Below are 13,124 nucleotides of genomic sequence, written 5' to 3'. Positions count from 1 at the left end.
AATTCCATCATGAGCCTTGGTTTAGCTCTTTCATCCATTGTGCCCCTTTCAATCTGGAAAGTATAGCCTTTGGTTCAAGAAGAATTTTTTTCTTTGATAATTTCCCACCTCTGATTATCTCTATAGCTTCTAGAATTATTATTCAGATATTGAATTTATTAGATTGAGTATTTTTCTCATCTTTTCTCCCCTATTACCTATGTTTTAAAATTTAGGTTTACTTCTGGGGAGATATATATTCAACTTTATATTTCAACTCTTTTGTTGATTATTTAGTTGTTGTGATCATGTTTTTGTTTTTAAGAGCTCTTTTTGTCTATTCATTTTAACAGCACTGTGTTCTTGATTCATGGATGAAATATTGTCTTTATTCTGTTTGAAGATCTCAATTATGGTTTCATTTAAGTTGTCTTCTGCTCTCTGTCTTATACCTGACTCTTCAAGTTCCTTTCTTATATTAGTTTTGGCCTCTATCTTTCATTTCATGTCTAGTGACCCTTGGTTATTCATTCATGTTTGAAGGTGCTAAAAAGTGTATCAGGTCAGACTTATTGATTTATAGACATCATTGTAGGGTAACTGCAGGAGCCAACGGTTTCGTTGCAGGATGCTGAAATGTCAGTACCCATAGGTCTTTTCTCTTTGTCTGGTCGGTTTCCTCAAAGAGGATCCTTTTCAACTTCTGTCTGGTTTCCTACATCCTGAGCAGGGCCTGCAGTGGGGTAGGAGCTGTCTCTTGTTCAGAACACAGACTTTCACTTAATTCCAATGTTTTCTTTTTTTTTTAATTTAAGATTTTTTAAAATTTATTTGAGAGAGTGTGCATGAGTGGGGGGAGGGGTAGAGGGAGAAAATCCTCAAGCAGACTCCCTGCTGAGTGTGGAGCCTGATGTGGGGCTCAATCCCACAACCGTGAGATCATGACCTGAGCTGAAACCAAGAATTGGATGCTTAATCAACTGAGCCACGCAGGCACCCCCTCCAGTGTTTTCAGTTCAGCATCTCACCCCTGTACCTGATGTCCCTGAGAATAGATCTCTGATTTAGCCTCAGCAGAGAGGAAAATGGGAGAGGTTTGGCCAGAGAGGAGGCAAGGGAAGTGGGGAAATCTGGTTGCATGGGTTCATCAAAGGGATGGGAGGGAGATTGTCTAAGATACCTGACATCTGCAGTTCCCAAGCCTTTCCAGGGCTCTCAGTCATGCTTGTTGTTGGCGACCCCTCTGGAGGCAGTTAGGACACAGCCTTTCCTGTTTTCTAAGTCACCCAGTGCTCTTCTAAGTACTTTCTGTCCTTCAAAGGGTTGCTAACATCTCCTGTCTGCTTTACCTCCTCTCTTCTTGTCTGTCTTTATAGATTTATGCCTTTTTAAAGGCATACTTTACTCTTACTTTAGTTTGATTATCAAGGAAGCAGAGATAAATGCATGCACTTAATTAGTCAGTTTTGACGGGCAGCTCTGGGCCTCAGCTTTCTTATATCTAAAATGAGGGGCTTAGACCAGATCCTCTCTAAGGTTCTATGAATCTCAAATTCTGTGACTATGACCGTAAATAGGTGCTATAGTTATGGAATTGACTTTAAGGGTTGTCAAAATGGAAACAACAGGGAAATGACCAGAGCATGAGTCATTAGGAAAAGTTCCACATTAGAGGTGGGGACCAGAAAGTTGTGTGTAGGTTGAATAAATGGAAAGAGGAAGGAAGCAGCGTAAGTGAGGCACAGAAGCAGCTAGACCACCGATGGGAAAGGGGCGTGTTGAGAAGTAACTAGAAGCAAGGCTGGGTATTTCCTAGGTACATATTTCTAACTTATAGAGGGCCTTCGAAGGCTGAGATTTAAACTTAATTGCAGTAAGAAATGGCACTCTTTGAAAATAATATAATATTATTATCAAATGACATTTATTTTCACCTCAAACTTCGTACAATTCTCATTCATATCATTCCTCTTTTTTTTTTAAAGATTTTATTTTATTTATTTATGAGAGACAGAGAGAGAGGCAGAGGCAGAGGCAGAGGCAGAGGGAGAAGCAGGCCCCCTGTGGAGCAGGGAGCCCACCGCAGGACTCGATCCCAGGACTCTGGGATCATGACCTGAGGGGAAGGCAGACACTTAACTAAGAGACCCAGACATCCCGTATCATTCCTCTTTAAAGTGAATTGAGGGTTACCTGGCTGGCTCAGTTGGTAGACCATGTGACTCTTGATCTCAGGGTTGTGAGTTCAAGCCCCACATTGGGCATGAAGCCTACTTAAAAAGAATTGTTTAAAGTGAATTGATAAAAAAGTTGTTTTATCTTTCAAAGACAAACTTCTTAAAATTTAATGATATTATTTTGAGGCAAAATGTAATTTTGATATCACATTTTATGTATTTTAATTTTTTATAGGTTTTATTGTTGTATGCATATAACATGAAGCCCCAGAATATTTCAGATGCTGTACCTAATAGCACTTATTGCAATGTCTATACTGGCTCTTTCTGGGTTCCACTGAACAGGCAAGTAATGAATGATTTTCCACAACTCTGCTGATATTTTCATTGGAACAGGCTGTTTTGTAATGTACAAGGTAAATCACAGAAGAACTTTTAGAAGACTTTTTTAGAAGAATCTTCCTTTTATTTAGAGGAGTATGATATTGCAGTGGTTAAGAGCATGAACTCTGAATCCAGTCCGCTTTGGTTCAAATGCAAGTGGTGCCCCTTACTAACTTCACAAACTTAAATCTCTCTGTGCCTCAGTCTCCCTATCAATGAAGTGGGTATAACAATAATAGTATTTAGAGTTGTTGCAGAAACAGTTCCTGACACTTCATAAAGATTATAAAGAGTACAAAGATATTGTCTGTACTGTATTTTGCCGGTAATTTGGGGTGTGTTTAACAAATAATGTGCGGCTCTGCATTGGGTTGCAATATTAAGGAAAAACTCCACTACCTATCTTGTCCCACCCTTCCCCTGTGTCTGATCCTATTTTTTATTGTTCACCACGTCAAAAGTCTCTGCCTCAGCCAGGTTGTCTTCCTTCCTCTCCATCAAGCGGGGCATATCTCTAACTTTTGCTCATGCCTGGTTTCTCTCTTTTCCATTTCACTTTACCAGATTCCCAGTTCATTTTTTTAATTTTTTCATTGCTTAGTTAATTTAGTTTTGATTCCATTGTTCATTGCCCTTGTGATCTCAGCCTCCATTTCCTCAGTTGTAAAATGGAAATAATATCTACTCTGCCTGCCTCTTGGGGTTGTTGTTAAGATCAAACTGGACAATGTATGCACATACTCTGAAAGGCCAAAAGCACTGAGCAGATGTCAAGTCTCATTATGGACTCCTGTGTCTGTCAGTGTTAGCTCTTTGCCCTGCTAGGCACCTCGTAAGTCCTTAGTGAACAGAGACTTGGTGCTTCTCTCTTCTTCCCTGATGAGCCTTGTTCATGCTCCATGATTTTCATTTTGAAGGACTTCTTGGCCTCACCATAAAAGAGAATAAAACAAGAGATGTTTCAAGAGCTGGCACATTTTCAATTATTCAGTCAATTTTCCTTTTTTTTTTTTCTTTTTCAGTGAAATGGCAGAAAATCTAGGCATAGGACATATAACAGCACAGCTAAGCAACAAAGTTAGGAAATTATACACTTGCTTTGTACCCAGAAACATGGCAGGATTTATTTTTTAGAATCACATAGTGAAAATGATTATAATTTCTGCAGAGTAGAATGTAATCAAACTGACAGAATTCTTTTTTATTCCCAAAAGTTCTTAATTTAGATGTGTTTATGAGCAGTGGTAGGTTTACTAAAATTAGGGACGTGCACAGTCACTGAGCCAACACAGAGGGAGGTGCCTGACAGTTTCTCATCTAACCTGTCCCTTGGTGGCACGGGGACGGCTGCCTGTTTCTCTCACTGAGGCTGGCACTCCTTGTGTTCTTAGGAGGGTCAAGGTGAGATCAGCATGTGGGGACTTGCTTCTTGTTGACCATCTTTCAGAAGGCAAAGTAAGAGTACTACAGGTCAGAAAAAACAGGCCCGAGAAGGAACCCGAATAACCTTCAAATTGGGCAGTCCTCCTTCAATTGTTCACTTCACTTCCTAATCTCCAAATTAAATACTACAAGGAAAACATTCTTTGCATTTTTCTTACAGCAACAAAGGAAAAGAGAATGTTCTCATTAAACATGCATAAAGGTTTCTGTGTAGTTCTATCTAATTACGCTCTTCTAACCAAGATCTAGTTCCCTACCTACTGTCTCTGCCTTCGAGTCTTCTGCCATCCACACATTTCTACTTCTGGCTGGGTCCTGCCTCCAGGCCCCGGCAGCCCAGGAGAGTGAGTGCCCATGAATCAGTGAATCAAAGCAGAGGCTGGGGGGAGCTGGTCTAGCCCAAATGGATATTTGTTTGTGGGCCAACATGGGAGTTCAAAGGCTGGACCCAGCATTGATGTGGACAGAGAGGTGAAGATGTATATGGGCAAGATGTTGGGGCAAATGGAGTCATGAGGCTCAGGGCCCGAAGCAGAGATGCTAGGTCCTCTGATGTTGCTCCTTGCATGGGTGCCCAGCCTGCTCTGCTTGGTCCCAGCCTACTTTTTACAGAGTTGGACCAGGCCATTTATTTTTGAAGCAAATAATATAGCTCTGGACATTACCAGGTCAATACCACCTGAAATGCAAACATCAAAGAATAGTTTATCCTTCCTGCAGTTCCACATGTTAGAAAGGAAAGCTATATTATTTTTGAAAGAGAAGTAAGAATTCTAAGAATTCTTTCTCTGGGTATTAGAATCAAGAATAGTGGTTTAGAATATCATCTTTCCTTCATGGGGTTTCTTATGGTTAAGAATGTATGTAGATACCTCATTTTGTCCTTACAAAATGCTGTGAAGTAGATGACATGGGTTTTATCATTCAGTCTTGCAGGAGGAGGAATGTCAGGGCCAGAGAGGTTAGGTGACTTGTCCAGGGTCCCATGCTGTTGTGTGGTGGAACCAAGCGTGACTCACCCAGGTCCTTTGAGTCCTATTTTTTCTCCAGTGCATCAGGCAGCTTTTCTAGCAGTACTGGAGATGACCCATTTTTTTAATGGATGTATTCCAAGTAAACTTTTAATAACAGATCTTTACATTTTAATCATTGCCTTTTTAAATAGAAGCATTTATTAAACATACAATTTCAGATCCTCTTATTTAATTAAAGGTATTTTTTTAACCTTCTTTTGCTGAGAACCATCATTATGATAATTGAGTATCATGCCATACTGCAGATGAGGACCCTGTGGAACATTGGAGAATTGACATTCCTGCATACATTCCTGATGTCAGTTTGCTTTCACAGATCGTTTGTGTCTTTCTCATAAAAGTTTCCCTCTTTCCCTGGATGGAGACACCCACATGGATGCAAACACACAGGCATGCACACGTGTGCTATGCCTGTAGCATAGAATCACGGAAGGCCATGCAGGTGGCTCTTTGCCTCCTTCAGCTTCTGCAAATGCTTTTCCATCTCCTGACTCCACTCATCCGTTGGTTTACCTCTGCCTTCAGAGTATCCCCTGCTCACTGGCCTATGGTTCCAGAAGCTTTCCCTCTTCAATATAATTGCCACTGTGTCCTCTGCCTTCCTTCTTGGCTTTTGATTTTCCTTCTTTCTTGACTCTTCTCCCTACCCTTTCACCTCTCCCCTCTACAGTATACTTCATTGTTGTGGGCTCATTGACTGGCCTTTTTGAACCATGCCTATCTTGCCATAATTCTTACCTTCAGGTCATCAAGGCAGTCATCAAATGGCGTTAAGATTTACACAGGAGCAAACTTTGTCATTGCCTGGACTTTCTTTGCCCACATAGATGTTTTATTTTCTTTATTTTCATCTTAAGCAATATTTTGGATGTGTGCCTTTCTGTCATTGTGCCTCTGCCAGTCATTTTATATCTATTTGAGTATATAACTAGATCATAAACATTATACAGGTTAGAATTGTGTCTCTTTGCTTGTGTTTCTTGAATGAACAAATGATTGAATGAATGATGTTTGGGAATGCCAGAAATCCAAGTGTTAAATAACTGAGGACTTACTTTACACATATTATTGATTCTGGGAATAAACGAATGCTTTTCTTACCTTTTCAAGTAAAATACATATTTATCTGTTATTTTTAGAGTTATTTCAATTCATGAGAAACTATCTAATCTTAAGCAAATAGCTGAAATATCATTGCCAACAGCTCCTGAAATCGCTTCAGATGAAAATGTATCTGAAATGCAAGAAATGGAAGAGAAATCAATTAATAAGGAAATGGAAGTAAGTTATTAAATAATGGAAAATTGTTTTGCTGTGGCAGCATGGATGTCATTTTACATAATTATTTATGTGATTTTTTACTTCATCAAAGCATAGGAACTAAACTTGAACGTTGTGGTTCTTCCGTTCTCTATTTTCTCTCTTTAGAGTACCAGATATGATCCAACTTTTTTGGACACATAGGTAGTGTTTCCTTCAAAGCTCTCCTAAGCTTACCAATTATAAGAATCTGATGGTGAATGAATACAAAGGCAATCTAGAGAAATCATCCAGATACCACTGTGAATCCCAAGAAATAATGCTCTGTAACTTTATATTATTCTTTTACTCTTCATTCTTAAGTCTATTGTTTGAACTTTTTTTTTTAAAGATTTTATTTATTTATTTGCGAGAGAGAATGAGAGACAGAGAGCACGAGAGGGAGGAGGGTCAGAGGAAGAAGCAGACCCCCCGCTGAGCAGGGAGCCTGATGCGGGACTCGATCCCGGGACTCCAGGATCATAACCTGAGCTGAAGGCAGTCGCTTAACCGACTGAGCCACCCAGGCGCCCTGAACATTTTTATTACTTAAGAAATGTGTGAAGAAAAACTAGAAAGTACAGAAAAGCATATATCTTTCAGACCTTTTCTATGCATATGTATTTTTTGAACAACAACAAAAAAGGTTACACATCTTAATGGTGTATTATTATTTTGATCACACGGTTGAATGGTTTCTGTGGTGATTGATAGAATGTGTTTGGAGAAGAGGGTCATTTCTCTTTTACCCTTCCTAAGTTCTGAACCTGGTTGAGGAACGGGATGTAGGAGATGGATAGTGGAGATCAAAATATCAGCATCATTAACTGATAAAGCTGATTAGCGCACATGGCTTTAGGTCTGTTACCAAACGAGCTTAGTAGTATCTCACCCCTGAATGAGCCAGACTTGCCCACCTACCCACATGTATAACTATAGGATTGCCCACTACCCTTCCGTCCCCACCAGGCTCACTGTACACAGGAGCCGAGACCAACAGTTCTGCAGGCAGGGTGCCTCCAAAAATATAAGCAAAGATTGCCCAGAAGGGGCTGAACCTACCATGTTCTTTTGCTTTTTCCAAACTCACCAATCAGATAAATCACTATACTTTTCTGGCAGTAAATTAGCTACAAGTCTGAAAGAAGCCTGAAGTCTCCTCGTTCCGGAGTGGAGTGGCAATTCCTTACCCTCTTTGGAAATGAGAGGAACAGAGAAATATTTGTTCTCCCCTAATCACTTGCTCTTTGAATTTCCATTTGCACATTAATCCAATTTCTTGAATTATAGATTCTGTAGTTATTGTGGCCATTTTTAAAATTAAATAGCTCTACAGGACTTACTGAAAAGGGACAGTCTCCGACCCAACCTCTCCTCACTCTGCAGTCCTGCTCTGCAGAGGCAGCTGTTTTCAACTCTTTCAGCTGTTTCTCATTATTTACCTCCAGGCGTACAGTAATATGTAGTATCAGTCATGAAAATGAGGTAAAAGCCTTCGAATCCAAGTGGGACAACTGAGGCCCTGCTCCATGTCTCCTCAGGCCAGCAACCAAGCTGGTGGCACATCCATCATATGAAATATCACCAGTCACAGTAGCAGGAGGCAAGAAAGGGGGCAAATCACACACTAGCTCTTAAAGTTTCCGTCATATCACTTCTACTATATTTCATTGGCCAAATAAGTCACATGCTACGGCTTGAAGGAGAAAAGCCAGAAATACTGATGAACAGTGCTAGAAGTTACAAATGATTATTCTTTTTTTCTTGGATGTATCAATTTGAGATAATATCTGTTGATTTTATTATGATATATAAGGATTTAATTCACTTATACTTCTCCCCAACTTCTCCTTTCCCCTTTCCCGGGTATTGTTATATCACAGAGTTTGGTTAAATCGATATTCAGTATTTACATTATTACAGCCAAGTCATATAGTGTACTAAGGTTATTTTTCTTTCCTGTATATGCTTTGATTCTTCTTAACTTGTCTTTTTTCCTTAACTTTCTTCTGACCATTACATCAGAATTTTCACATGTTCACCCATAGATTTTTACCCAAGTGTTCATGCTTATCAAATAATGTCTCAGTTCCTTTATTTCTTCTGCTTTAGCTGAGGACTGCCTACCCAACAGTGCCTGCTACACAGCTCTAATTCTGGGACCTCCCTTTGCTGCTTTCCTGGTTGAACTCCCAGCCGGTTGGGGCCTGGCTCTGTTTTTCCTCTCTGCAAGCTTTTAGGATCTTCCCTTCATATTTGGTCTGCTGTATCTTTTTCCTTAATTCACTTTTTGCTAGGTTAATATTCAATTACCAATAGCAAAACATTTTTAATTCTTAAAGAATAGTATTGGTATAGCTCTTTTTTGGTCTTTTTTCTAATTTTTGTTTTTTACCATTTTAACCTTTTCTTTTTATTGAAGTATAGTTGACACACGATGTCATGTTAGTTTCAGTGTAGCTTTAGCCCTTTTTTACCGTTTTCCTCATCTGTGCACTCATATGAAAGCATAAAAGTTGGCAACTCTCCTGATTTTTAGTATACTTGTTTGCATTTTGAGCCTGAATTTACCAGTAGAGTGAGTGAATGCATTTTTCATTATTGTGAAAGCAACAAGCGCAGCTGTAAGAGGATTCATCAGGAAAGAACAGTTAGCCTTTGTGGAATGCCACTTTCCCATACTTACAACTCCTCTGCTATGTGCTTGGATTTATCATAGAACTGATGTCTTAGATTTTGGGTTGTACATCCCAAAAATCTTTTCAGTGTCTTTGTATGTTACTATATGGATTACTGGATGTTTCATGGTATTACTGATATACTGAGTACTTATAATCTCCTAATAGATCAGATATCTCAAACCCATGAGATTATATATATTATAAAATAATAATTATAACATACATATTTTTATAAAGTGTATGGTTGCCCTTTTACATCTGTTTTCAAGAAGAACTCAGCTCTGGTGTCATTTTTGCACTTCTTTTGTAGATCACTTAATAATCACAGTTTTTCAGTTGTAGACCAAACATATCAGATTGCTGTTTTTGAGCCATAGTCTAGAATATTCTTTGCTGAAATTGTCCCTGAATCCACTTCTAAATAGTTCATATATGGAAAATGGTTATTTTCTCCTGAACCCATTTGTTTTTTCAGCTTAGATTGTCTGAGGCAGGAGAGTGAGCATCCATAAAAGCAGGGAGTCTAGGTTGTGCTCTGCCACTCAGTTTTCCTACCTAGGGTCAGTCACTTAAACTTTTCTGGGATTAATTTTCTTCTCATCTCTAAAAATGATCATTTCATTAAATGGAGATGGAGAGTTGTGCCCCATGGTTGGAATGTGAGTCATCAGAATTTCCCTGTGTGTCCAATGTGGGTATCAAATTTATCACAATGAGCCCAGTGTCTCAGTCAAGGGGTTGACTATGAATATAAACAAATACCAAATAAATGGGGGTATGGGGGAGCATTCGAATGTCAGCAGAGGGAGGAATCCAGAGGCCCTACCTTGACTTAAACACGGTTTGTGGCTTGCTTTCATGTCCTAACTGGAATGGTATATGTGAGTGGATCAGTCCTTGAGTAAAACAAACTGCTTTCATTCCTGATGTTCTCTGCTCTGTCTTTGAATTTGTCTTATTCTTCAATTTAGAAAATGTTTCTTCAGCTTTAAGTAGGGCATTTTCAGCTATGTTTCAGTTCTGTTGGTTCTATGTATGAGAGAATGTCATCAAATGGAAGACAAATTGATATTTGTTTAGGTGAATTGGCAAACAGAGTGGTTCAGAACATTTGAAAAGTTGAGAAATAGAAGGAACATATAAAGTTTTCTTTTTTTCCAGTATGCCAACTGGAACTTAAAGAAGGGCAGCTATATTCTGTGTTACAACACATCTCATTGACTAAATCTGCCGGTTCGTTGTCATGACAACCTTCACTTGGCGCTAATAAGAAGTTAACTAGGGCACTTGAAGAGATTGATTCTGGTCTGGAATTGGACAGGATTTCATAACCTCTATAATCTATTATATTTATTTCTATCACAGTATAGATTTTTGGTGGGTTATTAAGTAGAAGGGCCCAGAAAATGTGCCTTTGGTTGATATGGGGGAATAATGAATCTTATTCTCTTTCTTATTCCCTTCCCTTTTTTACCCCCTCCCCCCAAAAAAAGCCTATAGTTGGAATAAGCTAAGAAATTCAGAACACAGATATTAATTTAAGATATATAGAGAGGGTTATAGAACAGGTATTCTAATCACTTCTGGCTTGAAAACTATGTATGTCCTTCTAAAATGAACAACACTGGCTCAGAATGACTGAATTATTTTAACCTGTCATTCATAGCTTTAGGAGTATCTTCAGAGCTTACCAGGGACTTTAAAGCATATGAAAGATGTAAACAATCCTGACTTTAAGAGACAAACACCTTGTTTGGAATGATAGCATACTGATATGAAAAGCCTAAAAATATGTTTACCAATTCACCTAAGGTTAGTTCAGCAAACATTTATGGGATGCCTGGATTGTACCAAGGCAATTAAAATTTGTATATAGTCGGGGTGCCTGAGTGGCTCCATCGGTTAAGCGTCAGACTCTTGATTTTGGCTCAGGTCATGATCTCAGGGTTGTGAGATCGAGCCCCATGTTGGGCTCTGCGCTGGGCACGGAGCCTGCTTAAGATTCTCTCTCTCTCCCCCTCTGCCACACCCCTCAAAATAAAATCTTAAAAAAGATTAGTATATAGTCAACATATCCCAAATATCAAAGTACTATGAAAACAGAAAAAAATACAATTGGACATTAGCATCAATTAACAAATTCTTTTTGAGGAAGTATTATGTGCAAAAATTTTCCAGGCTTGGGAAGGAGATAAGGACATAACAGAAATCAGTACAATTAGATCTTTGTCATGGAGGAGCTTAATCATTGTATAAGTCTGGCCATAAGTACCCAGATGTCATTCATAATGAGCCCAGCCACCTGGTGGTCCTCTTTTAGCAAAATTCAAAGAAACATCAATCTGATGTTCAAAACCATTGAAAATAATCTAAGTCTTTATCGAGTCTCTCATAAGAACATAAACCATTACAGGGAATCCTTTCATAATACATAGCAAAACTTCTCTTAAATCTTTTCCCCAACTGTCGTGTTCTTTAGTATCTCTCTGACATCCACATGTGGCTCTCTGACAAAATACCTCCAAACACCCTGTACCTTTACTGTATTGTTTTGGCAGTTATGTGTTTATGGGTCTCTTCCTCTCTCTTTACTGCAAATTCCTTTGCTGGGTGTCTTATTCATCATCTTATCTCCAATATCTAACCTAGCGCCTGACACACAGTGCCTCTCGAGTACTTGCTTGGAAAGCTTCTAGTTGGAGGGCCCTCATAGCAGACTGAGGATACAGCAAGAGAAGGGATGTGAAGTCAGGGACTGAATGTTCTACTCGGGACAATGAGCTATCTGTTGTGGTGGGAGAACGGGGGAATGCAGTGGGAGATGGGGTTGAAGAGGTGGGTGGAACGAAGTGCTTCCTCCTCTCTGAGTCACCACATGGTACTGTTAAGAGTCCATCTCTCCTTTTCTTCCCACTAGACCATCAATCAGCTGCTTAAGGACTCTCTTTTTGTCTTTTCATTACCAGTTTATGGCACTTAGGATGCATATCGTAGGCGCTGAATGAAAAAATGGTGAGTGAACTTTGTTCTGTAGAGCAAGGGCCAGGAGAAGGCAGGGCTGGGTACGGGTGGTAGGAGAGGGAGGGGGCAGCACCTGGAAGGACTTCTCATGATCCACCCTGTGATTTGCTGAGACGTGTGGTGGCGTGGCCCTGGTGGCATGTGAGGGAGGGATGAGGGAAGCAAGAGTTTGGAGGATGGAAAACAATTTAGGAAGTTTTTTTTCCATAGGTGAAAGAAGATGAGGATTTCAACTAAGTCAAAGAGTCGGCATGGTTATTTTTGAAGTAACTCAGAAAACCATCATAGAATCATCAGATGCTCCTTTTTAAGGGAAAAATGGCAAAGATTGAACAAGGGTTATTCTGTGTCCTCCCAGCCCCTTGCCAGTCGCGCATAGTATACCTCTGGCAGCTTTCTGCCTGGTGTGATGAGCTCAAGGCTACATTTCTGTGGTAGCTGAGCCAATCAGCCAACGTCTGATATTTGTAATGGTTTACTGCAAATAATGCCAAAGAAATAGGATGTTGTTGAGGTGAAATTTCTGCTTGATAAATGTTGAGACAGGGAGCAGAAGGCACTTATTTATCAGGTAACATTGCTGTCTTCATCTGTTACATGAAATGATTAATGATATAGACAGTCTCATTTTGCTTGATAACTCTTGATGAAATCATGACAGTAACGCATCATGGCTGTTATTGAAACCTTTCCTATAGGGAGGAAATATACTTTAACCAGTTCTGAGAGCTCAATTAGAAATATAGAAATATAGGTAAATAAGAGGAGTATCAGAGTGCAACCAGTCCTGAGAACTCGATTAGAAATCTAGAAATATAGATAAATAAGAGGAGTATCAGTGTTCAGACAGAGGAGTATCCTTTCTGTCTTAAAGTGGACCAAGAGCCTGGGAGGTTCATCATAGCAAAGTAGTGTACCCTGATCAGTGCTGGATACCCTGCTTGCCCTCCACCTTTTTTGGTCCCACTGAAGCTGGCCCTCTTCTCGCCATGATCACTTCCTGCCTAAACAGTTTGAGTAGCCTCCTAGCTAATTTATCTTTCTTTTGTCTCTTTCTGAGCCCAGTTCACCTTAAAACTGTGGCCAGAAGTATCTTTTTTAAAGCA

General features: G+C 39.6%; 1 protein-coding gene across 1 annotated transcript in view; it reads left to right on the top strand.

Annotated features, from left to right (window-relative positions):
• The window catches only part of CFAP54 (cilia and flagella associated protein 54), a 294,742-nt gene that overhangs the window by 256,946 nt on the left and 24,672 nt on the right, over positions 1 to 13,124 (top strand). Inside the window, exons 65-66 of the mRNA XM_034987789.1 lie at positions 2,392 to 2,501; positions 6,157 to 6,298. Of these exons, the coding sequence (XP_034843680.1) occupies positions 2,392 to 2,501; positions 6,157 to 6,298 (252 nt within the window). The remainder of the gene's footprint in view (positions 1 to 2,391; positions 2,502 to 6,156; positions 6,299 to 13,124) is intronic.

This window comes from Mirounga leonina, unplaced genomic scaffold (assembly GCF_011800145.1).
Source record: "Mirounga leonina isolate KUSES-001 unplaced genomic scaffold, KU_Mleo_1.0 Mir_418, whole genome shotgun sequence".
Classification (NCBI taxonomy): Eukaryota; Metazoa; Chordata; class Mammalia; order Carnivora; family Phocidae; genus Mirounga; species Mirounga leonina.
Note: the sequence above shows the minus strand (reverse complement) of the source record. Positions and strands in the feature narration are given on the sequence as shown.